The sequence below is a fragment of the Schistocerca americana genome, chromosome 7, assembly GCF_021461395.2.
Source record: "Schistocerca americana isolate TAMUIC-IGC-003095 chromosome 7, iqSchAmer2.1, whole genome shotgun sequence".
Taxonomy (NCBI): domain Eukaryota; kingdom Metazoa; phylum Arthropoda; class Insecta; order Orthoptera; family Acrididae; genus Schistocerca; species Schistocerca americana.
The window spans coordinates 47,548,980-47,576,372 of NC_060125.1; the positions used below are offsets into that span (position 1 = coordinate 47,548,980).

The following is a 27,393-nucleotide window of genomic DNA, read 5'->3' on the forward strand; positions in this document are numbered from 1 at the left end:
ATCCTTGAGTATGCATACGTACTCCCTTTGACTTATTTCCAAACACACCAATGATAGTACAATTGTGTACCAGCAACTTATGTTGTGTCTGAAGTTCTCAAATCTCACTATAGAATTTTAGAGCCATACAATTTGCGCTGTGCCCGTGTTAACAGTAGCTGTGGTTGGTATTCCACCTACTACGGCGCGAAATGCAGCTTGGATTGTTCCCTTTTCTGTTAGTTTGCACAAATGGGTTTCTTCTCAAAGTTCATCGCTCAGATTTTCGCCCTGATTATATCTTGTTAAATACACGCTCTCACGACATTTGCCCCCTGCATCTTCCACGACCGCCGTATGAGGGCTGTATGAGGTCGCGTTTAGCTTAACGCCTCTGAAGTGCTGGGCATAGCGTTGGCCACCACTTCTTTAATTCTTACTGGTGGCTGTTTTTGTCCACATCTGTTGTGTTCAGCGGCAGTGTTTGGTGGTACAGAAGAGCCAGCTGATTGGGTATTGGTAGCTAAATTAGGATGCCAATTACTGCTGTGGTATCGGTTGCCAGTGATTTGGCTGATTAGTGTTATTACTATTGTAATTACTGTACCCTGGATGATATATGTTGTCTTGCCTACGCCTCTTGTTAAAAGGAGGAGAATTTCTTCCATCCCTTTTCCTGGGTTATTATTACCATTGTAAGACTGAGGCAAAGTATTCCCATTTTTGTTACCATTGCCATTTTTATTATGATGTTGGTAGTAGTAATTACTGTTGTTGTCTGATACTTGGGCATTACTGCCCCCGTTCAATTTTGCTTGATCATGCAACAGATCAATACAATCAAGCGTTTACATGAAAAGCTGTACGTCTGAATCTGGTACATGAAGTAGTTTTTCTTTTACTGAGACTGGTAATTTTGATTTTAAAACCCATATGACTTATTGTTTGGGTATTTGTTCATCCCAATATTTCGTTTTATTTATATACTTCTCAAAATATTTACGCAATGTACGTGCTTTACTATTGTTCATCTCGGGATTATACATCTTACGCCTTAAACTTTCTTGTGTTTTTGCTGACCAATACTTACTTAGAAAAGCTTCCTCGAATTCCTCATAAGCATGGCAATAATCTATTACTTCACTTGGTCATAAGGCTCCATCACCTTTAGTATGGGTAGTGACAAACTATATTTTCTATTTATCTTCCCACGATTTTGGTAGTATGCCACGGAAGCTTTTGATAAAAATGACAGGGTGTCGTATTTTGCGATCTGGTGTAAAACTTTGGAACTGTCTGTAATTTTGGTAAACTCTCTTCCACAAGTATGTCAGGAAGAGAAATGGCCGCCCCCTGTTCAAAAGCGACGTGAGCGGTTTGCGGACAGGGCATTGTTGCCGAACAGCTGATTGATGTCGCTGCTCGAGATGTCACAGTCTGCGTCTCTGGCAGTTTATTGACACGCAAATCAGACTCGCCTCCGGCGTTTTTTATCGCTGTATATTCCTTTTTTACCGTCTCTACTTCTTGTGTGTCTGTTTCCATTCAGAAACCGGTTCAGTGTTTTCACCTAACATGTTTTCTGCAGACAAAGCTCCGTCTGTCGCTTTCTTTACGGTCACAGGCAGTTCGTTCCGTAAACACTCTTGAAATTGGTTGTCTTTCGTCTTCAACCAGTTTACAAAGTCAAGAGTATTTCTACTGTTCGGTAGCGAGTGTCTGTACCTGTGTAGCTATTTGCTGCACAGAATTTTCTAATGTACTTTGTGCTGCATTACCTTGCGCGACCTGCTTGGTTACAACATTGACGGCTTCGCGCAAGTGCTTGTATGTTTTTTGAATTTCGTCAAATTCCTCACTAATATTTTTGAAGTTAGATTAAATTTTACTGAATTTTGTATCAAGGTTATCACTAATTTGTGTGGCAACATTTTCTTGTATGTGGTTGATTACTTCTTTCAAAATTTCGTTTACTAATATGGTTACATTATCTTGTATTACAGTGACCGCAGTTTAAAATTTTCCATTCAAACAGTCAGTCACATTTTGAAGTTTTGCGTCTAAACTACCAGTCATATGAGTTTTGATTTCAGTGGCTGCAGTTTGCAGTTTTGCATCTAAATTGTCAGTCATATTTGTAGTTTTGCATCTAAACTGTCTGTTACATTTTTCTGAACATCTTTAAAGTGTGTATTTTGTTAATGAACAGCGCGATGTAAACCTTGTCTATGTTCTCTGAAAAATGCGAACAGTTCCGCGAAATATGTAGGTACTGATTCACTCTGGGTGAGTTTTTCAGTATGTTCGGCCTTAAGTGCAGTTTCAACCGCCGATAATTCATTATTTTGTGTTTCGTGCCTCGGCATATCTTGCTCATCACTATCTGTCTCTGTCTCTACTCCGGGAGGTGTAGCCATTATACTGTTTCTAGCAAATTTGCCCATGAATTTAGAAAAATACACTTCACTTAATTTAATAAAATTGACTGTTAATTCTACTCAAGTTACACAGGGCAAATTTTATTTAATAGGAATTACTGTTAATTAATGTCAATTGAAGACAAAACAATCTAGCGACGATTCTCAGTCGTTCTAGAAAGCGGCCATCTTGCCGACATTTCGTTTTGCAAAATTCACCAAAAGATTTGCAAGCTATTGTGAGCAACGTTTGGAATTTAACACTCCCTAACTGACTTTTGCACACCAAGGCAAAGGCAAACAGTAATTCCTTACCTCCTTCCTTTTTGCGCTTCAGCAACGTCTCGTATTGCCCAATTTGCTGAAATTGTCTCGTATCTCGTTACAGTGCATTTTCATGTAACAGAAATATACAGATTATTTAGATACCAAAATTACAGTGATACATATACATTCATATGTACATACAGTAATAGGTCCTGTACAAAGGCAGCCATTTTAATGGTTGCTTTGTATTATTATTTATTATTATTTAGTTTTAAAATTAGTATTTACTTTTGTATTATTCTGGCTTTTAAATGTTTGAACTCAAATGCAAGTCTGAGTCAAATTAAAATTATCTTAGGCTAAATGAGTGTTCAATTGAAGCAAGATAATTATGTACTAGAAAAAACATGCAAAAATATGTTTAAGTATTGAAATTTGAATGCAATTTGCCAGATATTACCACCATAATAATTAATGGTAGATGTTTTTTAGCTAGGCTCCTCTACTGGGATTGTCTGTGGGTTAGTATAATTTTGGGACGTGATTTACGCCTAAAAGTTATTGGACTTCGTTTTGTGAAAAGTGAAATTTTATATGCAGGTCCTATTCTGAAAGTATACCAAACGTATTACACTAATTGGTGCCGTTAATACGCGATACACAAAGTAAGCCACATTTAAGTATCAAGTTCATGAAAAAAACGCTGAGGGGAAAAAGATATGATTAGTCGTAATAACAAACACACTGAAATTGAGCAGTCATTAGTAGGCAAAATGAGCACAAATAACAAAATCTCTACATAACATAGACCAAGCTATGTATTTTAATACCGTACCAGACAATGGCTGAAAAGGAAGAGAAAGAACAAATAGTTGCGAGTCCTTGTTCTCTTAAATTACATAGATAATCCTATTACAGAGATATTAATTTCATTGTAATCGCAGTGTCTATTGTCATGGTAAAATCGTCTCAGCGCTACTGCGTCAATGCACACATTCATTAAATTCACTAACATTTGTGGAAACATTTCAAGCAGAGGGTTTTAAATTTGCTATTAACAGAGTTGGACTATTTCCACCATCTCGATTTTTTTAATATACTGCTATGATTGGCTGGAGATAAGGAGTACTGCATTCGGGGTGGTTGGAGGTAGGAGGAGGAGGATATGGTTTTTACTTTTCCACTAATGTATTCGTGCTATTTCCGCCATCTTGGGTTATTCAATACTGCATTATGATTGGCTCGTGATAAGGGGGCATGGGGGGGGGGGGGGAGCTGGCTTTACACAGATAAGGATGATATCACCGATAAAAACAATATTGTCACTGATGATATCACTAATAAGGCTGAGAATGTCACCTGGTCAATGACCTATATCACATAACGTAACAAAATCAAAGAAAGTGTTTCAAAATGCGTATAGCCCAACTACTTGCATCCGTTAATGAAAATGTCAGCGACATACTGTGGCCTCTTGTAATCTCTCAGAGGTTTCCTTAGAAATTTCTGACACACAAGATTCGTCTCCTAATGTAGCTCAAAAAATCCAAGTTTGATACCTCACCATTAGTAAATCATATGTACATATTTCCTCTTGACTATCAAGTTACTCATTCTAAACATGCTGAGGGAATTAATCCACAAGTTACCCTCTTCAAAGAAGGCTCTCTCTGATAAATCCTTGATACAAAATCTCTCTCTCCTTTATACTGGCTGCAGTAGGTTGGCACCATCGAACTGCTTCCACGAAAATCCTTACATCACCCATCTCTATAAACTTCAGCACTGATTAATCTTCCACAGTGAAACGCTCTGCTAAACCCACAGGATAGTACAGGTAGTTTAAGTTGTGGAAAGGGGCCAAAATAAGCGGCATTCAGTTGCACTGGAACATACAACCTGCCATTTGATTAAACATTACAAAAGTCAAGAATTTTTTTTAATAAAAACACAGCTTTAGTTTTTGACCTTAATTAGCGGCTGAATGCGCCTTACAATCTCATGCCTTAAGGGCAAGACCACTTTAATTTAAAAACCAATAACTTAAATCTCAACCAAAATCATAAATATAAAAGGCAAAGCCTTATCTCAAAAGAGTTCCTTACTGAGGCTAAAGGCCCAAAGAATCTGACACTTTAAGAGCAAACAACTTAAATTCAAAATTGGCTGAAGGCCCAACACATAAGACTCAATAACATTAATTATAAAAAAGTGCCAAAGGCTTCACGTAAAACACTTCTTAAATTAGGCTGAAGGCCCCAGCCCGTCTGACGCCTTAAGGGCAAAACAACGTTAATCTAAAAGTCAGCTAGAAGCCATACAAGTAGAAACAACAAGAACAAACAAGAAAAGGCAGTAAACCCAAGGGTGCTCAGAAGTTACGAGGGTCGGCATTGAATTCAGACACTAACGCTCGCTTCGGTGAGACAAGCAGTCGGCCCAACCATTGTTGATCTGACGACAACCCAACCGACAGACAGTCAACGGACCAAGCGTCAGGATTACTTAACTTTCGTGTCCGGTATCGGTGAGCCACGGACCTCGTAGCAACGGGAACAGCCCCTCACACCCCGACCGCGCGTGGACGCCAGCACCTGCCCCGGCCAAACTACCAGCACCTGCTCCGGCCAAACTACGCACCGCGATTTCCTCGCTGCTCCACGCCAACCGACCAGCTGCCCAGGCCCGGAAACGGTGTAGGACCAAATATACGTCGGCTGATGAGACGACCAACCGAACGACCCACCAACAGTCGTCCCGCTCCAACCTCCCTCCGTCGGACAGTTCATGTGTGTCGCCAGCACTGTCGGTGCCTCACCGGCGCTCCGTCCCCGACTTCACTGCTCCGTCTCCAATTCACTAGTCTGACACACGACGACCCGGAGAAAGTCGGTCGCTCCACAGATGGTACGACAGTGCGCTTATCGACACGGGCTGCTGCTGCCGCTCACGGGCAAGTAAAGCAGGAAGTTTGTGACGCCTGTAAGTGGAATAAGAAAAGAGGCGACAGTACCGTAATAGAAGATGACAAACAATAAATGGGATAAACGCGATCCGTGCACGGCTCACACAGGTTACAGGCTGAAGTACATCACATACAATGGATGACGTCTTTCTACATCACTTTCCATTTGTTGGGAAAACCACTGAACACTATTAAAGTACACAAAGCGTAGCCACAAAGAATAAATACCCAAAATTCTCTCAACTGATCTCTTAAACGACTGTTATTACAGTGACAATTAGTTCTATATTCACAAATGATCTGTCAATACGGTCACACATCGGGAGAAAGCTGTATACTCAGTCCTTTTCCTTGCAGCTATCCTTGCTCATTTACATCACTGTGGTCACCTGCTCCCTCTTCCCATCAATAAATCATCTTAAAAATACATCTTACATCTAATACATCAAACTGTAAACGGAAAAACACTTTTGTGGAAACAAAATACTAGAAGAGTCTGGGTAGCAGCACAAAATGTAAAACGGAAATGAACAGTGGTAATGGCTGGGGTCTTTGGATTTCCATATCCGTTATACATCCGGATAATATATTCCCTTGAAGAATCTGTCACTGCACTAAAATACTCTATCCGTGGTCAGCACTAGTGGTGCCAAGACAATTCTTTTTCATAGTGGCATCGGCACTTCTAATTTCGTCGACCATTGTACGTATCACATGTTGGCTTCTATGTCGGCATCGAGTGCATCAGAATTCCATTTTTTATCTATACTCTAAAAAAGAACTCACGAAATAGACATTTCACCAATGAGACGGCTACGCGCAAAATTGACCAGTGATATTCTTGTAATACAGCGGTCCAATTGCTCACCTAGCAAATGTTTTATAGGTTAAGCAATGAGATGCTTTCCTCCATATACAATTCTTAGCAAACTTCTCAGATACCTGTTTTCCTCCACATGAAATTTCTCGAAAGCAGCGTTCTAAACTCACTCTTGCAGACATATTTTATATCAACCAATGAGGCACATTCGCATATTGCGAGAGCGACAAATCCTCGTTCCATACGGTGCCCACCTGTCGGACGTCCTCCCTGGTAAGGGCGTGGAAAAATTTTTCAACAATAAACGGCCATCAAACTTCGCACGAGATAGCATAGATGAATATCTCCCAGTCAGGCTGGCTGCCTCTACTTTTCTAGTCACAGCGTTACTGGCAGAAGTTTCATACCTCGTTCTGCGCTGATCCACTTTTCTGGCTTATTGAGAAGAAAGTCTCTGGATGCCAGATTTTCAAGTTTAAGCACTTTCTGTCCGTATATGATAAAATTGGTTATGTTGCAAATGACATCTATACTTTCATTAACTGCAGCAGTGGATGCCCATACCGTAATTTAATTATCTAACGATTCGTCTACTTATTCAATATTTTCAGTCCAAATTATTACTTAGTGTTAGATTCTCAGAGTAAATGACTCTGACAAGAATTTCACAGCTCAAACTTTGTCTCCCATTGTACAAGTAATCGTCTAACATTTAGTTTCTGTTTACACCTTCGACTCCCGGCTCTGTTATCATCTTCATCCATTGACTTTGCTCTTGATCCATCCTCTCATACGTCTTTGATATAAGCCTGTGTAACCCTTCTTCTACCGTTGTCTTATTTCTCCTTTCTTGATCTTTTCCATCGATTTCAATTCACTGTTCTGTCTTTTGTTCTTCTCCTCTTTTATCATGTGAAAGCCTCTTCTGTATCAAAAACTTTAAAACCTAGTTGTTTCACGGTAAAAAGTCAAGCACTTCTTATTAAAATAACATTCACATCATCCATTTTGACTCATCCTTGTGCCACTCCATACTAACTCCCAAAAGGTGCTTGTCACTCTCTCAATACTTGGACCCTTATCTCCACACTTCACCATCTCTCCGTTACCATAAAATATTTCCTCCCTTCCAGAAAAGAATGTTTTCCATCCACTAGCTAACTTCCGTGTACCTCTGTCCTAGTTTCTACCTCTGACTCTCACTGTTAAGTGTTTCACTGCTCGATGTTAATTTACAAAGAAAATTTTCAGCTATTTGGCTGGAGAACTCCTTTTCTACATCAATAGAACATAAAATTTAAATATCTTCAACACTTCGCCGCCTTGTCACCAACTGTGTAAGTATTAATTTTAATTTGAATAATTAACAGCCTCAGTGGCACCGTTTACCTAGAATTTACCTAGGTTTCAGTCGGGATAACCCAGCCTTCTTCAGCAGAACAGTAACTATCGTTTGTCCATGCTTGACGATGTCCATTATGGACAAACGGTAGTTACTGTTTTTCTGAAGAAGGTTGGGTTATCCCGACTGAAACTTAGGTAAATTCTAGGTAAACGGTACAACTGAGGCTGTTAATTAATAAAATTAAAAGTAACATAGAATTTATACTAACACGACAAAGAACACAACAAAACAAATATTCACAGGGAACAATTTTAGAATTTGGTGTATAAAAAGTCTATCTGATACGTATTACATTAAATCATGGTAAAACCATTATCCATAACTGAAAAGATACAGCACTAATTTCCAGTTAAGAGATATCTCCGTAGTAATATTTCGTCCAGGAATGTCAGCTACGTGGCCACTCCAAACGTTTAATAATTTTTTAGGTTTGATTAATCTTTCTCATATGAAAACGGAATGGAACAGATTGACTATTTATAAGACTTAGCTGACGTTAAGGACGTTAAAATGCGATATTTCTATCATCGTCTTGAAATCCCCGACTACTCAGAGTAATTTAATTTCTCCCAGGCTTCCATAACTACTAAAGACCAGTTGCCAGCACTAAACAGACAACTGTAGCTCTCTGCCAGAATAACAGAATCCGGAAAATCCTATCAGGGAAGAGATTTCTTGTGGAGCAGGGGATATGGCACGAGAGCGGTATAAAATGAGAACAGACGCCTTTCATGAAGTCGTGTCATCTTACACACCATGTTAGACTTGGCTAATCATCACTTGCGTCACGAATCGGCTTCCAGTCTGTGGTAACAACACTCCCATACAGCAACAGGTAATTTTGTACCTCCAATGGGGTAACAATCAACACACACACACACACACACACACACACACACACACACACACACACACAATACAAATCGTCGAGAATGTTACATGAGGCACATTTACTTAGCATTGAAGACTGTTATCGAATGGAAACTTGGGAAGTGACTATTAATTTGTCATGTGAACAGTCCTAATTGTCGTCACCCACTGTATACAGTGTAATTTACAGCAAAATTAAGGCATTTGCTCAAGCACAGACAAGCTTTTGTATCGCTTCATAGTGGAGTGCTGCTATTAGTATGCTTAATTATGATACGACGACACCTTGAGGCTTCTTGTCGTTTGCTTAACACTGTGATGGTAACAATCTGTCCATTTCGTTGAAGAGGAGGCAATTGAGGAGGCAAACTGGGAAGTACAGATGATTGTCAACGATTTCCCCGACAGTCATGTGAAGATTTCTCGATTATTAGTGACAGTTTGTGAATGAGCATTGTACAGATATGTTCATGGAAATTAAAATAAAAAATCTACTCATTCAGTAACTTTCTGTCGTCGCTTTTCTTATTTTTTATTTCAATCTTTTTCAAAAGCTGACCGGTGATTGTACATGTTAGATTAGTTCTTATCTTATCACGCAAAACGCTCCACAATTTATTATAATTCTTAAAAACAAAACATTATTTTGAATTTCACAGCTTATGTATGTTCGGAATTTTCTTCTTCAATCACTGCAACCAAATGTTTGCTCATACTGCCCAGCTGAAGGTTCAGCAGATTGCAACCCTTTGTCATGCAAGACACAAAGAGATAGTGAACCTCTCTCGTCGAAGTCCGTATGTGTTATCGCTCATGCTGCATCTGTGGCACAGTAAATGTAGATACGTATTTTTATTCCTGTGCTGGGAGCAAACGTTTCCTTCTAAGTTGCCACCGTAACATGATTTGTGAAATACCAGAGTTTGTGAAATACTACAGAATGTGTCATTTCAAAGCTGGATGCTGTGGTCGAGAGGTTGTAGGCGCTTCAGTCCGGAACCACGCTTTTGCTACGGTCGCAGGTTCGAATCCTGCCTCGGGCATGGATGTGTGTGATGTCCTTAGTTTAGTTAGGCTTAAGTAGTTCTATGTCTAGGGGACTGATGACCTCAGATGTTAAGTCCCATGGTGCTTATAGCCATTTGAAATATTTTGTATCATTTCTGCACATGTAGACTGAAGAGTTGATAACCTGCACAGCTGGGGAAAGTCATTCACTAACAAATAAAATAAAACATCGATATCATATAATGTCATAGAGGCCTCCACAGGGATGACGTTAAGAACGATACTAAGAAGAGAGCACAGACAATATTAGCGTTCCTCTCAGATCATTCGCTGTAATGTGTGATGTCAGTACCATGTTGAGGAAGAGTCCTAACAGGACAGTGAAGAGGCAGTAAGAAGAAAACTACATACAACGTCATTTCACTTGTGCTTTTGTTCAGTTTGTGTCTGCTACAAATTTAGATAGTAAACTGCTTAGTAAGTTTGTTAATGTCTCATTCCCTACAGACATGCTTACTGTACAGAAATTACAGTTACCACATATGTTCTGAAAGGCATTGATGTAGAGTGGTGCAGATACACATGTGTGTTGCAAAGTGCTAGCAACTGGCTGCTGGTGATGTAGATACTTTTGTATGTGTGCTGCAGATGAGTGGTAACTGGCTGCTGGTGATGTAGAGTGTATGACCTTCCAGCATGCTGGAGTATCTGTAGGTCAGCAACTTCTGTTAACCAGTGCAACGAATACCCGATCCAAAGTTGCATATTTTACTGTTCTTTATTCACTCGATGACTAGTTTCACGCTCAAAACAAGTCATCGAGTGAATAAAAAAAAATTTGCAGTTTCGGACTGGTTATCCATTATAGTGATGTTGAGCGTTGTGCCTATGTGCTGCAGATAATTGGCAACTTGCTGCTGCCGGCCGCGGTGGTCTAGCGGTTCTAGGCGCTCAGTCCGGAACCGCGCGACTGTTACGGTCGCAGGTTCGAATCCTGCCTCGGGCATGGATGTGTGTGATGTCCTTAGGTTAGTTAGGTTTAAGTAGTTCTAAGTTCTAGGGGACTGATGACCACAGATGTTTAGTCCCATAGTGCTCAGAGCCATTTGAACCATTTGAGCCAAATTGCTGCTAGTGATGTGGAATGTTGTGCCTGCGTGCTGCAGATAGTTGGAAACTGGCTGTTGGTGATGCAGAGTGTTGTGCCTGTTTGCTGCAGATGGGTGGTAAGCGGTTGTTGGTGCAGTGGGAGCGGTACGAGACGGGTGTGCTGGCGCATCTACGGCGTTTGCTGGCAGCCGAGGCATTCGTCGACGTCACGCTTTGCTGCCAGGGCCACCGACTGCGCGCACACCGCGTGCTCCTCTCCGCCTGCAGCCCCTACCTACAGGTCAGTGCTCTCTCTCTCTGCCTTTTTTGTTGACCTTTTACAGGAAAGCTTCACTGTGTGATTTTATGTAGCTCACTAGAAACTAAAAGTGTGTAGTGCCACTTGCACAACAAATCATATCATTGGGCCAACTCCCCGACATGCTACCAGCTCCAGATGTAGTCATATTGTACGTTTGGATACTTGGATACTTTCTTGCCACGTTTCCTTAGGTGATGTAACTGTACGATTCTGTACAACTGAGTGAACCACATGTATATCCTCTCGAGTGCTAGCCGCTTGGAGTTTTTAAGGCCTTGCATGGCCTTCAGTACGATTCTCCTGAAACCATCGAATCAGTATCCATGTGACCAAAGCAGGCAGCAATATTGTGGAACAATAAACTGTGTTCTCAGTAAGCCATGATTCTGCTGATGTGAAATTCAGACAGATCCGCCATCATCAAATTGTGTTTTTTGTATTATCATGTGAGTCCTCAGATCTAGCAAACCTTTAAGAACTTGCCCCTGAGGCACTCGAGACTTTCAACAATGAATGAGGAAAAATTTTGTTTTGAATAGTATTTTAACACTAGAAAATTTGAGAGAACATAAATTTAAAGGACAGTTCGCCAAACAGGCACAGTCATTGGCGTCTACTTACAGTTTTGGAACGCAATTTAATGCAGGCGTTAGAATTACCACCACTGAAATCTTTCAAGTGCCAAAAATATTTAATTCAAGTTATCTTTTAAATTCTTTAAGACATGAAATGTTATTAAGGTGCTAAAAATTTTAAAATTACTTAAAATTACGACAAACCAAAAGCCAAACTCTTGGATTACCAGATTGGCAACTTAGTTAAAAAGAAACTGAAATCTAATGTATTGCCATGACCTCGCTCATTTCGGGCTATTACATAACAGGATGTACTAGCAAAATAGTAAAGAGGGGGCAGATTAACGCTGGGGTGTACAGTTCGATAGTGGTAGTACTCACAGGGGTTTATTTAATAAGATTTATAGTGTACCATAGTGCTGCCCCGAACCTCCGTTAGGGATTGACTAGGACAGTGGCCGCGAGGGTGCACCTTCCTCAGCCAGATCGTCGATTGAAGTGCCTCAGAGGGCAGATGTTTATCGGAAATCAGCTCTGTGCATTGTTCAAGTTTTCCATATGCCACAGCCGCTGAGCCACAGGTAGGTGCCCCTCACTGACTCAATCAGCAAATCTTCATCTCCAAGGGTGGATCGTCATCCCTGTGTAACTCAAAAGCCAGTGATTCTCTCTGGTTGAAGAAGAAGTCAGAATAGTGGCATGAGCCCCTATGCTTGATTGCTTATGCCCATATAGGTACACTTCTGACGTAGTGCTAATACAGGGAGACGAGTAGTTTTGATTCATATTGTCCTTTCAGGTGTTTATAACTCGCTCTGCACCGAGCACATGTGCCATTTAAATGTGAACCCTGTGAGTTTCTCGTTGGCACGCAAGATTATTACTTTATTCTCGCTCACATTGTGTGTGCACTCGACTGTCGACCCGTAGTGCGAACTCCCATCTGCCCGGGGTGTTTTCTTGTAATGTGTACAGTACCATCCAGTGGCTTACCTCATTAAGGATATCAGCTGGGCTGGCCTCTCCTGCGTGGCCTGCAGTAGGAATAAAACTGAGAAGTCACACGCCGAACGTTTATGAGATACAACACTCCTCCCCCCCCCCTATTCGAAACGTTCATTCCGAATCCTCTAGAGCGAGTCTTTAATTAAAATTACTCTAAGCCCTAAAAAAGGTGCTAAAGGCAACACCATCTTCAACTATTAGCCGTCCCACATGTGTTTCTCCTTTACTCTCTACTAACATGAGCTTACTCACAAAATGTGGTGTCCAGAACCTTACTACAATACAACACATAATCTAATGTTTATACTACTTAATACAGAGGTTTTACTTCCAACAGCTGTCCTCGCGGCTTCTGCTGGCTAATCACTCGACTGGCAGGTGATGCGTCAGTGGATCTGTGGACTATGCATGTCTGTGTTCATTACACAAATAAAATATGCAAATACGTAGCAGCGACGTGCCGCCACTGATAGCTCAAATACTTATCGACATAATCTTTTGCAGACGATTTTCTTGAAAATCTTCGACGTGTACTCCATTTAAATTTTCCCCTGCTGTGATTCGATACTTTTGTCTAATGAACACATAAGTTTACGACTGAGGGTGGCGTTAACATAAGTTAAAGTCTGGGTGGATAATACCCTCATTGAGCGTTCCAGCCAACAAAACGCATTCCGCATTGATGTCATGACAGTGGTACAAGTGAATATAGCCGGAAGGCGAAAATCCCTCCCCTCTATCTCACAAATTAGAATTCCTGGGGAGTGGTATTCTCAACCTGTCGGGTTTCTCTTTTTCATAGTCATTTGTCAACACAGTTTCTGGTGGGAAGATCAAGTACCGAAAATGCTTCTTGAAGTAAGACAGTGTGGGAAAGATTTTCCTTTTACAACTTGTCACATTCGTTCTCCCTAAAGAAGTCCTGCATTCACATGTCTGCATATCATTGTGTATCGGTCTGGTTGGACAGACAACAATACTGTCGTGAGTGCACTTCCCCTAATCCGCTAATGACATAAATACACCAGGTTCCCACCATCCGAAATCATAAATAGTGCCTGGTCATTATTCATACCCATTTCCCTGCTACCACCCTTTCACTGGATGCTGGTGAATGACGCAACACTGAAATTTCGTGCGAACTCCTGCTATATGTAAGGCCACTGCCATTTATGCCATTTCCCACTTAACCATAAGGGAAAATAACGGTAATATGAAATATCAGTAACTAACGTCAATCGTTCCACGATTACGTTCATAAGTTTATGGGAAAAAATTGGTCACCTGAAGTACAAGCAAACGCAGTGAGAGAATTTGTGTGGAGTCTAGGATATAGCAGTGGAAGTGTTTCAACCTATTGTCAGAAGATGATTAATAAATAGCGCCATACAGACATGTGGTCCAGTGACGAGTGAAAGATTTCTGAATTGTGCAGGAAATTGCCAAAAGCGATACTGGGAGTAATTGATAGTGGACTGTGGAAAGATAGAGACAGTTTGCTTAGAAGGGTACAGTGGGCAGAAGCAATCCTTAGCGGCAATACTGCAACAGAACCACATACAAATTACACGACTTGATCAACTAGGGAAAAGGATATAGATGGACAAGGTGGATACAGTCGAAACATTCCAAGAAATAATTATCAAAAAGGGACCTATGGGTAACTATGGGTAAACAGTATATGGGGATATTTACCACAATTTACTGCAACACAGAGCTATGTGTGAAACAAGACGAGCTTCAGAAAAGTGAACAGACTGGGTAAGGTCACCTGCCATGACACATAATAGTGAGTAGCGGTGAACATAAAAGCAATGAAGCTAATGCAACACGAATGCATCAGAGAGACTGAACTTCAGACAGGGAGATGGGCGGTATCAGGTCACCAGCCAAAGTGCCATCGTCCAAGTCAACACAGAGCCCAACAGAGGACAGACAGAGTCCGTCAAACACAGTCACAGACACTATGATTGGTGGGTGGCAGGATCGTTGCAAACCCAAGTTCCAGAGGCAGGAGAGAGTGTGTAAACAGCAGCCAGCAAGAAGTGAGTAGTAGGGTTATGAAAAACAAATACTAGTAACTGGGTGTGAATTGATACGATACCACTGTGCCTTGTTGACAGATCTCTCAAAGGTGAAGGTTCAAGGTTACTGTGTTGGCAGATCTCACCGAACAGTCTTTGTAGTGATGTGTCTGATCCCCATCAAGGACAATGGTCAGCTGTTCCTTGCTCGAGGTACCGTGGGAGTTATCCTCCTTGAAGCTCAGGCCTCTTGTTTGCCTTGATCGAAGTCTTGACGCAGTTGTCCCATTTCAAAGCCAGTGGACAATGTCCTCTGTGGAACAAAGACACATTATCCTCTACAAGTCAGCCACAGGGTCTAGCCTCTTTGTCTCATATAAAATATCGTATGTAATTATTATGATCAGTCACTCTTATCACCATTATTTGTTGGTTAATTAAAAGCCTGTCATAATTTACAGCCTAGTTACAATGATATCTTAAACAAAACTAATAATATTCAACACCACACCAAACATCAGACTGCTTCCTGAGTTGTGTTCTGTGCACCATACAGAGTGTTAGTACTAACCATCAAGCAGACAGTGTTCTCAGTGACTACCCATCAAGCAGACAGCGTTCTCACATTCAATTTCTGCCTCTTTGGACATCTGACATACGCCATCATGTTTTATGCAGTTTTTTAATGCAGTCTATGGCAAAGTTTTGAGCTACATGATTTTTCTGCAAGCAGTACATCGATCAGTCTTCTTCTGTTGCTATCTTCAGTTTTGTTACAATTTTGCTGATTTTTCATAAAATACCCACACTTCAAGATAACTACTAACTGCGGTATAAATTAAATAAAAAGAGATTAATTATTAAAAGAAAGGGTTAAAAAATGGATAGCCCAAAAAACTAATAACTGAAAAAAATAATGAACCAGACAGCAATAGCCAATTCGAATTACACCAAAAATTCTAGATCATGAATTTCACTATTATTATTTGTATGTTTCTTCATTCCCTTGTATCACAGTTTAATATTTCATCTTCAAAAAATTGAAAGTTCCAAAGACTATTCATTATCAAGCACCATACAATTTTTTTAACATGTTTAGTTTTTACTTATTAACAGCCAGGAGTGTAATATCAATTATTTACTTCTAACTCACTAATCCTTTCAAACACATTAGAAGTGTTTTCGTTATGGAGCTTCTATAGCATAGCCTCTATTTCTATAAATTAAAATTTTGTTAAGATTAAAAATTTTTCTCTCAAAACTCTATGCTGAGTGTTGTATGTTAAATTTTTCTTATCATACATGATATTTAGGCAAGTGTACGATTCTGAATTTTGATATTTAATGTGACAAACAGCTTCAGTGTTGTTTTCTGGACATTTAACACATTCAGTCTTCTAGACATATTTATGACACTCATAGGATAATTTTCAATAAAACTGAAGGGACTTATATTGACATTACTAGCCAATTGTGTGACTCTCTTACAATCTTGGAAAGCATCACATGCTATCAGATAGTTATGTGGTGGAACTAGATTGCTCATTTATTGAGGAAAAATGTTACGTTTTCCATTCTTTATATAAATAGTCTGTAATTCGATGTGATCGAACAACAAAACATCAACTGATTATTCTTCTTTTTGGGGTGGAAAGCAAATAAGATGAAATAAGGCATATCAAATTCTGCAGGTTTGTAGTTATTGGTGGTATCTAGTTAAAAATTTCTCTTTCCATTAAATCCAGCAATCTCTATGGCTTGTGGTTCAGAGAAAATGTGGGATTCTGTATCTCAAGTGAATATTCTGGCTCATATATAACCACAGTGTCATGAATTTCCATTGGTTTCCACACAGTTTTACCTTTCTTACATAGTGTGGTCACATATTCAACACTGACTTCATTATGGTCAACCTGTCAGAAAACGGAATCATCACTGCTTGCAGACCATGTAAAAATGCAGTTGAATCCTATTCCCAAATAATCGTTGTAAAATCCATCAAATATTTCTGAAGGATAAATTACTTCTATTTTCTTACATTTTATCTTCCTATTTTTGAGTATATGACCCTCCATGACTCAATGGCATGAAATGAAGTCAAATGCTTGACTCAAATGGCTTTGTCATGTAGTTGTCAGACAATTTTTTATTGGATTTTACATCATATGTTGGATAATCTGTATCATCATCCCCACTAATATTTTAGTTAATGTACAGCATAACATGTTTAGAATGAACCCAACAAGTGCCAATATTTATATTAATCTCTGTGGTCTTGTTGCAAAGATTAAGGTTATTTTTAGTCTCCTCATTCAAAGGGAATGAAAGAAATTGATTGCTGTTTGTTTTTTTCGTTATTTATTAAAGGTAAAAATTTATTCAGCCATTTCTAAAATAAATGTTACTGTAGCGCTATTGAAGTCGATTAAATTATCGTTTCCATCAGTTATAGTTACTTCTGAATCCATAAGAGGATCAAAAATTGGAATATATACTGGATAATGTGTAAATGTTTTAATGGTCCTTCAAATTCTGTATTATGCTTCAATGCAGTGATAACAGTTTCTCAAGAAAAATGATCAGTATGCTTTACAAAAGCTAAATCAGCATCAGCTAAATTAAAATTTATGTTGATTAATTCTGTGGAATCAGTCTAGGCACATCATTAGAAACAGTTCTGTTTACCAGCTTTAGCAGGTTGACCACCAAATCCAAGTACACTTTCAATACTATCTTTTATGTCTGTATATAATGTAACATCACTCTTAATAATTGGTTCAGATTCTAAAATAAGAATTGCAGAGGAAGAATCAAACTATAAATATGGTAAGCTGTAACCAAATTTTATTTGACATGTGATAATAGAACCAAGTGGTTGTGGAAAAAGTGCACTAATGCTTGACAATTATATATTAACTCCAGTATAATTGAACTGGAATAAAATTAATCACTTGTATGTTCAATCAAAAAGCTTAGATCAACCAGAATCCTCGGTATTCATAAATGGATGTAAAATATTGAAGCTAAACTAATAAAAAAGCTACCTTCATTGAAAATAATGATGACATTATACCACTAGATGAATGTGAAGACAGTACAGTTGTTATATTTGACAATTTCGTTCTTGAAAATCAAGATGTAATTAGAGAATATTTTGCTAGAGACAGGTATGAGCAATTGAATGTTTTTATTTAGTTCAGTATTATTCAAAAATACCAAAACAATTAGTAAGGGATAGTAAAAATAATTTCAATATTTGTAGTCAGGATGATACAAATTTAAGTCATATACATCATGAACTTGTTGGAGGTGATTTAAAATTTTATGATTTCAGAGGTAAATATAGTAAATGTTGGAAATAGGACCAGATTGGTAGTATTACAATAGACACAACTAAGAAGCCTAAAGAAGAATAAATTTCTTATCTAACAAATATTTTTGTTGCTTTTATCATCAACAGTTGTTTGCAAAATATGACCTAGAGATCGTTATTAAAGATGCAGAAACAATTAAAAGAATAACTTCAAAAATGGAAGAAACAACCTAGGAAAAAGTATGAAAATATAAAAAGACAATGACTCTCTTATTGACACAATGAGAGAAATGGGAGATAAAGTTTTGAACACTATTGAAAATAGAATTGGTTCCTAATCAATATCACCACAGTCTGATGAATTTGACAACATATCAATTACAATTACAAATACAATAAGTATTGAAGAAATATGAAGAAGATGTTATAGATTGAACAGGTGAAAGAATAAAGGAGGGTAATGTTAAAAATAATCTATAAGCAAAAGTTTGCTACAATACATAAACACAGTGAAGACCAAGTTTTTTGATTAAGACCTGCTGGTGCATTTAAATTTCTAGGTACATTGCCAATAAAATTTTATGGAGACAAAGTAATATTTTTGTGATAGGACATATAAACATACAAATGGAGAGATGAGTCTTATAACAGACAAGAGATCACTGTGGAAGTTATGCACACAGAATGTGCTGTTGTTTATTTATCAAATTATGCAGATATTTTGTACCATTCAGGATCATTATAATCTGTAAAGGATCCAAATAAAATAAAATCAAGTAGATTTATTAAATAAAAGGAAATGATAAAAGAAATTGTTGTTGTCTATGCTTTATGGCCATGCTGTATGGCATGTTTAGAGTCCAGTTTCGATGAGAATGCAGGTGAAGGCATAGTAAAAAAAAATGCAGGAGAACCAGTTGAATTAACTGATAGATTAGCAGTAATCCATTGTGAAGAATTAGAGAGAAATAAAACTTTTGTATTGAGAATGTTGGAATAATCGAAATACAAACAAATAAATTTAACAATCTGATTATTAATAACCCGAAAGAAACTTCATATTTGATCAGAAATTTGAATAATTTACCATGTACATTTTGGAAAAGGAAATGGATGGAGAATAATTAGTAAACTGGGGTTTAAATAATTTACCAGTGTGGGAATTGCTTCTAAGAGGTTATGCAGACTGCAGACGTTTTACTACCCTAAATGAAACGTTAGCACATGGTGATAAAAAGCTTAAATCCATTAGATGAAGCTTGCAAAGAACATCATACTACATATAGAAATAATAAAGATTTAGAAAAAAGACATGAAGTGGATAAAGAACGTCAACTAGCTGTAAGGGAAAGTATCTATGCTTCAGTTGGAGAAAAATTAGCTGCTACAGCATTTACAGGAATAATGTGCAGAAATAGAAAATTAGGAATGGCCAATGATGATGATGGTTGGGATCGATGAAATCCCTATACATTTTTTATCTATATAAATTAATACTCATTTCTACCTAGTGGTAAAAATTAACCAAAATCAGTTAAAGCTAAAATCATTAATAGTACTGGTAATTTTTAACTTATGCACAAAAATTAAACATAGATAAGAAAGCTGGTGGCAGTTGGCGCATATCGCTAGGTATTCATGTTGTAAACCGATTATTGAACATATAACAAAAATCAAAGAAGGTTCAGGACTAACAAAACCTGAAGGTGATTTTGTTCCATTACTTTTGGCAGCATTACCATATCTAGCAACTATTGGTTCACCAGCTGATTGAGCAGCTGGTATTGGAAAAGCATTAATAGTTTGATATAGAGAAACATTCTAAAATGTAATATTAAACACTTTTGTGGTGTTTTTGTGATTGATGAATTAACTAATAAAAGAAAAAATAATGAATGCGTAGGAGCTAATTTAGAAACATCTGATCATCTTGGCACTCACTGGATTTATTGCTATAAGAATAATAATAAAAAATGTATTCAATTCATTTGCTGGTATTACACCAAAACAGCTAGTTAATAATTGGACAATACAAAATTTTAATGAAATGACATGGAATTATTTGTGTATATATGATTTAAAATCGACTTCAGATAATCATAAATTTAATGAAATTTTGAGTCTATTAAATAGACATTATCAGAAATAAGGTGCTGCCTAAAGACTGCATCTTCAGGTGAAAGATGAATCGTAAAAACATAAAAAACTTAGAGAAACTAAAAAAAGAATTGAGAAGAAAAATATAAGATTTTCAATCAAATGTTAATATCTGGTACATTTGGTGCAGAATATTTACTAAAGCACATAAGCTTCACAGAATAACAAGTAAAAATGATTAAGGTCTCCGTACAGTCTGCAAGACCAAAATGGGTAAATTTGTTAAAAAACTTTTGTTGCTGATGATCTGAATATCTAGGAAGAAATTATTATTGAATTACATAAGACTATGACAAAAAAATTTTAATGAAGTAATATTGTTTCATTTTGTATAGATAATGTATGGTAAGCTCATCTAATAGAAAAGGATTAAAATAGATAGAAGGAATATAAAAAGTAAATAAAGGATATAAATATTTATTAACTGTTATTGAGGTATTTTCCAGACTTCATGGGCTATTCCTGTTGTAGATAAAACAAATATAAATGCAGCTGATGCTTTTGAAAGAAAATTTGATGTAAGAAAGAACACCAAGAAGTTTGCAACATATAATCGAAAAGAATTCTACAATAAAGATTTTAAGGAACTCATTAAAAAATTCATGAACTATTACTCAACTTATGAAATAAAAGCATCATTTGCAGAAAGATTTAATGAAACACTCAAAGAAAATGTGGAAAAACTTGACTTAGAAGGAAACAAACAGACTTAGTTTAAAATTAGTTGATAAATACAACACACAAAACATTCAAGAATAAAAATGAAACCAGTGGGAGTTAATGATAAAAATTATAAGCCAACTATCTTTGTTTCTAATAATAATCAAGCAGAATTTGAAATAGGAGATAAAGTGAGGATCAGTAAACTTTTTGAAAAGGGATGCAGAGCCCATTGACCATCAGAATTTTTTTTAGTAGAAACTGTTATTCATTCTGATACAGCCACATATAAATTGAAGGTAATGGATGGGGAAAAAGGGGGAAGAAATATTTATGACCAAGAAGTGCAGAAGACAAATCATCCTTATTTATATTTTCTGGAGGTAGCAGGAAGAAAGAAGACAAGGCATATGTGAAATGGTTGGGATTCGATAATTACATAATAGTTGTGCACAGAAAAATAAAAGTGTTTTATAAAAATTTTATATATATGAATGGAATCTGTTGTTGAAAATTTAGACTCCTTCATATTGATAACAATATTGGTTATGCTATTGTTTCCTTAAAGAACTGAAAGTTAATAAAAATTATATAAGGCCAGAATTATTTGAGAATTTACAATTTTAGTTGAATGAATCAGATGGATTTATCATGTGCAGTTGAAAGATGTATATAAAAGTTGTTATTAATGTAATATAAAATTTGAATATGAAAATATGTAGTTGGATTTTCACTTTTATTGATGAAGTTTCATTATATCACTAACCAATTCTTCAGCCATCCTTAAGATTAAAATAATTGTGCCAACACATAATATTCAATCTTTCTCTCGTCCTCTCGTTCTTATTGAGTTGATATCACAATTAAGTCTCAACATTTCTTCAAAGTTTGCATGATTTTCTCTGGAATGATTGAACAGTTTTTGCAAATTTCTTGTTTGTTCTGCAATGACATAATAATGTACTTGCATTTATCACCAAATAATCTTCAAAGAACGACATTCAGTATTAAATCTTGATTGGTGGTCTCAGGTAAAACAAGTGGTTATAGTCTCTTTGTTTCTTTCATTTCTTGTCTCTAAAGCAAATCAACAAATCAAATTTTCTATTAGATTCTCCTCAAATGTAGTTATTCCTTCATTAAATTTATGCATTTCGTTGGTTGGTTGATTTAAGGAAGAGACGAAACAGCAAGGCCATTGGTCCCATTGGAGGAGGGAAGGATGGGGAAGGACTTGGGCATACCCTTTTAAAGGAACTATCCTGGCATTTGTCTGAAGCGATTTAGGGAACTCATGGGAAACCTAAATCAGGATGGCTGGACACAGGTTTGAACTGTTGTCCTCTGAAATGTGGGTACAGTGTACTAACCACTGCACCACCTCCCTAGGTATTTTTAAATAATTTGTGTAATTGTTCTATAATGTTATACTTCTGTTCTATTTGGTTTCTGTAGGCATCTTTAATTTTTTTCTCATCTCATGTTCTCCATGTTCACAAATTGGGGGCAAAACTTCTTCAGTTACCTAATCATGATATTGTTCATATAATTTCGCTTTTGATTTCATAATTAATGTACAAAGACTTAGTTCATTCATACAATTTCTATCTGGATGTAAGGTTATCAACTTGCTACCCTTCCAATCCAAGTAACTTTTCCTATATTTTTCTCTAATATAAGACACAATTGTTGCATTTGTATTTTTATTTTCTAATATTTCAGCTGCATCTTTAGCTGCATCTTTAGCTTCAAACGAGGGATTGTTAGTTTTGTAAATAATCCTATATGGAGGCTCAAAATTGTATTTCCATTTCTTGTTGATGAGATCTACAATCGACTCCATTTATATAGAACAAAAACATATTAAACAAAATATTGTTAGGAAGATTCTGTAACAGGCTCAGACAAAATTCCAATATGAATATTTTTCCTCATCTCATTTACTTCAGCAGAAATATCGTGGGACTGGTCACTATTATTTATCAACAAAATAAGATAGATTGTTGGAATAGATGTTGTACAGATATTTACTTTTATCTATTTTGTGTACACCAAAATAAATATTAAGCATATGTTCTTGCAATTTATAATGCTTTATTCATAGTTTCTGACATAAAATATTTGATCTTTTTTACGTTTTCCACTGTTATAACCAGACAATGTTACTGAAAGATGTTTTCTAGACAATGCACATTAAGTTTAAAATAATTTTTCTTGGCATACAGCTTAGATGTGACAATGTAAATAATTTGTTTCTACTTCACCACTACAGCATCAGAAATTCATAATTAATGAATATAAACTTGGTTCATTGATAAAATTTGTGTATGGATGCAAGAGTAACTGACTATGTCTCTTCATGTCTTTGTAGTTTTCCCAAATTTTTCTTGAACATTATCTAATGTAGCCTTCCTTGTGTCTGCATATTTAAAAGTTTAGGAATATCTTTAGCTTTAAGCTATAGATTATATTCTTTATCAATTATCACTAACACTACCTTTTATTATAAACAAGCATGTTGTAATTATTGTGATAAAGATTCGTGAAACTAGATGTGTCTGGGGAATCCATTTATACAGAATAAATTTTGTTCATTAAATTTTAGCACTGTCTAATGGATGGCAAAACTTCATGTGTAACCAAATTTTTGAATAATTCAGCTTTTCGATAAAATTAAAGATTATAAAGCAGATCCATTGATAAACACAATTCTTTTCTCGTTATGTGTTAGAACCAGGTCAGAAGCAGATCTGGAAATTTTCCCATACTTTATTTATCTTCTTCCTGCTTAAAAATCAAGTGTTCAGTTTTTCCATCCATTGATGAATCCCAGTAATTAGGATCTCTTTCTTGAATCGATTTTGTTTTGCACTTTCCTTAAGAGTGTGTGTAATACTGTTTTATTACAGATCTGATTTTTTTCATGAGATGTGTATTGCACTAAAAACTCGTAAATGAAATATAAACACATAGTAGAAATGCTAGTGACAGTAAAAAAATCGGGTTGTAAATATTTTATGTATGCAGGTCTCTGTGCACATTGATTAGAAAGGGGATTCATTTATTTTTATAAATTTTTATTTGGAATAGGGAGAACTGAATTCTAATTTCCTGCAGCTACAGCATCATTTTACTTAGATCTGTGAACAAATACATGTTTATGTCACAAGAGTAATTACGTATGGACATATTTTCATATCTAGTAAATGACAACCAGGGCTGTATCGAGTCCATGCCCCGTCCCCCTCCCACAAGTGTGCAGGCACAGAAGGGGGGCGCGAAACCAGACGAAAAAACAAGAGATGCAAGAATAAACCGGAATGTGTACTTTACCGTTCGAGTTCCCATCTTCAGCCAGCGAGGAATATCCTTTCCCTCTGCCAGTGACTGTAAACGCAAGATGCTTTCACAGTGTCATGTAGTGCAAGTAGCATCCTATGGATATAACTGCTACCATCTCCTATCTGTTCAGCAGCGTCGCATTTGTTGTGTGTCATCAGTGCGCTAGGTGAGTATAGCTGCATCCCACAGTCTACACAGTTAGCTTATGATCCACAGTGGATATTATACTGCTATTTCGCGACGGTATTGTAGCGTCTCCAAGATTGGCGAGCTGTTGCAGAAGCAAACAGGTTATTTGAAGGAACGCTTCCAATGTTTGTCGGTTTCTGGCAACCGAGGACTGGCGTGATACTGTTTTACCTAGGAAGTCTCTAAGTGTTTGATAGTCTAGCAAGCGAAATGCGAAACGTATCTCTCATACACACCATTTCATACCTAACTGCCTGTCGGGAACGCCATATATAAGAGCTCTATTTCGTTTTGAAGAACATACATCACATATATAGCGTAAATATAGATACAGCCGAGCTAATTATCGAAACTGTGGCTTTCGAATTTCTGTAGTAAGAGCTGATGAAGTGCACTGACACTGCTTCACACTTCGAAATTTTGTAGTTATTTTTCTCTGTTTTATTTTTCTCCCCCGCTCAAAGTGTGAGTTACAAGATATTTACAGAAGTAGCTTTAAGGACGTTTATGATAATACCTGTGTTTGCAGCATCCTGTCAGGGCAGTTTCAGTAAATTAAAGATGATAAAAAATTACTTACGGTCCTTCATAATCAATGAGTTTGTTTCGCTCCACAGAACGAAATGGAGGGCAGTTCATGATAAAAACGAAATTCTTAAACAGGCACGTTTTCGACAAACAGTTATACTCCCATTTCTTTTATTTCAAATTAATAATGTATCAACATTAATAATTTATGAGTAGCAAATAAAAATCAGTTCTTTAGTATTACCATAACGAAGCTGCGCTAAGCAATGAGATATAGATTTTATTTTACTCCCAATTTTTTTGGGAAAGTTCATAACACAATTTGTAATTTATTTACAATAATGATAAATAATCTAGTGAAATATTTCAATAAACCATTATATTTATTAAATGTATCTTACAAAGTAAAAATTTTCTAAATAAGTGTAGAAAAAATTGGAGAGAGGTACTTTTTCTGGGGGCGGGAAGGGAGCTTCAGCAGTTCAGCCAAGGCACAGCTCTGTCCATAACAACGGTGGCGTTAAGAGGTCAGTGAGTTAACGTTAAATAACGACGCACCGAAGCACTTCCGATAACCCACATGTAGCATATCAGGTGTTCGCGGCTGTGTGTAATGTGATTGGCTGAACTTTCTTCCATGTCACGAGCAGGCACGTGGAATGAATGGTAGTCAACTGGAACAGCCTGCGTGGTCCACTGTAGAGCGGCACCGGCAGCGACCGACACTTTACTTACAAGGAAAACTCCCCGTCACCCCCCCCCCCTTACAATTAGTGGTAAGGTTGCACAGTGTATAGCCCATCAAAACTGAACACAGATCAAGCATGAAAATAGGAAGAACGTGTACTGAACTCTGAAAAAATAAGCAAAATAGTAATAGTGAATGCTCCAAGCTCCCGATGTGCAACATCGGACCAAATACGAGTACACAGGCGACGTGTTTGTGTGGTCACGGTGTTAGACTGCAAAGGGAGAGATCTCTGTACAAATCTCCGTCGTGCCCCATTTTTCTTTTTTTTCAGTACATTATTAACTTTCCTTCCACTCACTGACATGTCTGTTCTCCTTCTGTAGTCTTGGCAACTGTCATACTATACATTAGTTATAAAATATGAGCCATGTGGTAAGAATATGTTACCGTCGCAAGTGAATGTGATGAATAATGAGAGCAGGCGAGATGCAGCATAGACCTCCCACAGAAATTAAAACAGTAAACAAACTGGCGTGGACTATATTACAACAAAGGAATTCAAGAGTCAAAACCCCCAAAACGGAACGCAAGAGTCACAACATGTGGTACTTGTGTGGAACATATGAAGGGCTTATTTCAATAGTGGTAGAAGTCCATTTTTGTTTATTTTGAGATACAGAGTCCTAAAGTTAAATGAGAGCTGAAAAATCTGTAGTTGAGATACCAGACATATTCAAGCATATGGCTTCTTGCTAGAGATGAACCTTTCTTTCTGTGTGTTTGAATCATTTCAGAAGAATTAGAGGCAGAAGAGTGGAGGTAATGGACTTGCACCACTATTAAAATAAGCCCTTATTATAGGAGGTACGTACATCTGGAGGTCCTTTCCTCACACCTCGCTGTTGCAAACTGGCGTTACACCACGATACATATACATATTTGAATACAGCGAACAGATATGTCAATGACTGGACGGAAAGTTCATAACTTGTTGAAAACATAAAAAAAAAATCTTGGCCACGAGAGACATTTGAGCACAAATCTCCCAATTTACAGTCCAACATCGTGGCCACATAACCACGATGCCATGGCTCTTCAAATTTACTCGATGTTGCACGTCTTGTTGTTGGACCGTTCACTGTTTTCTATTTTGCTTGTGTTTTCACAGTTCATTGCACCTTCTTCCCGTTTCCATGCTTCATCTGTGTTCAGTTTTTGAACATCCACTGGGTGCATGTTAGCACTAAATCTAAGTGAGGGGGGGGGGGGGGGTGCGATTGGAGGTTTTCCTTGTTAGAGGCCGATAGTGCATGGGAGAGCTTAAGAGGTTTTCAGCAGGTGGGCTGGTGTTTCAGCAACCGCCTGGTGACGAGCTCCACCGCTGATCAGCTACTCAAAATTGGCGATGGAGGAATCAGAGGCTGACCGCTCAGTCGTTGATTAAGGAGCAATAGGGCGTCGTACCAGCGCGGTATGTTGGGTGTTAGCTGGCGGCCCCCACATTCAAGGTGAACGTTAAAGAAACCAAGAAACTCAGGGTCAGACCCCTAACCGGGAGTAGAGGAGAAAAGATCCTATGAACATAAGATCCTATGAACATGTGTCCGGAAATGCATCAATACCACGGTAGACTGCGCTGACGAATGACAGTTCCTCTGACCACGTGCCTTTTGTTTCTTGTGTGCTGCAGGTGACAGGGATAATCGCGGCTCACGTGTAGGCTACGCATAATCATAGTCTGGCTTACACCATGTTGGCAGGCAGCTT

The 27,393-nt window shown here is 37.6% G+C and overlaps 1 protein-coding gene across 1 annotated transcript in view; it reads left to right on the forward strand.

Moving 5' to 3' along the window:
* Nucleotides 1-27,393, forward strand: part of LOC124622685 (gastrula zinc finger protein XlCGF8.2DB-like) — a 429,631-nt gene that overhangs the window by 246,068 nt on the left and 156,170 nt on the right. The window contains exon 2 of the mRNA XM_047148475.1: nucleotides 10,951-11,121. Coding sequence (XP_047004431.1) covers nucleotides 10,951-11,121 — 171 coding nt within the window. The remainder of the gene's footprint in view (nucleotides 1-10,950; nucleotides 11,122-27,393) is intronic.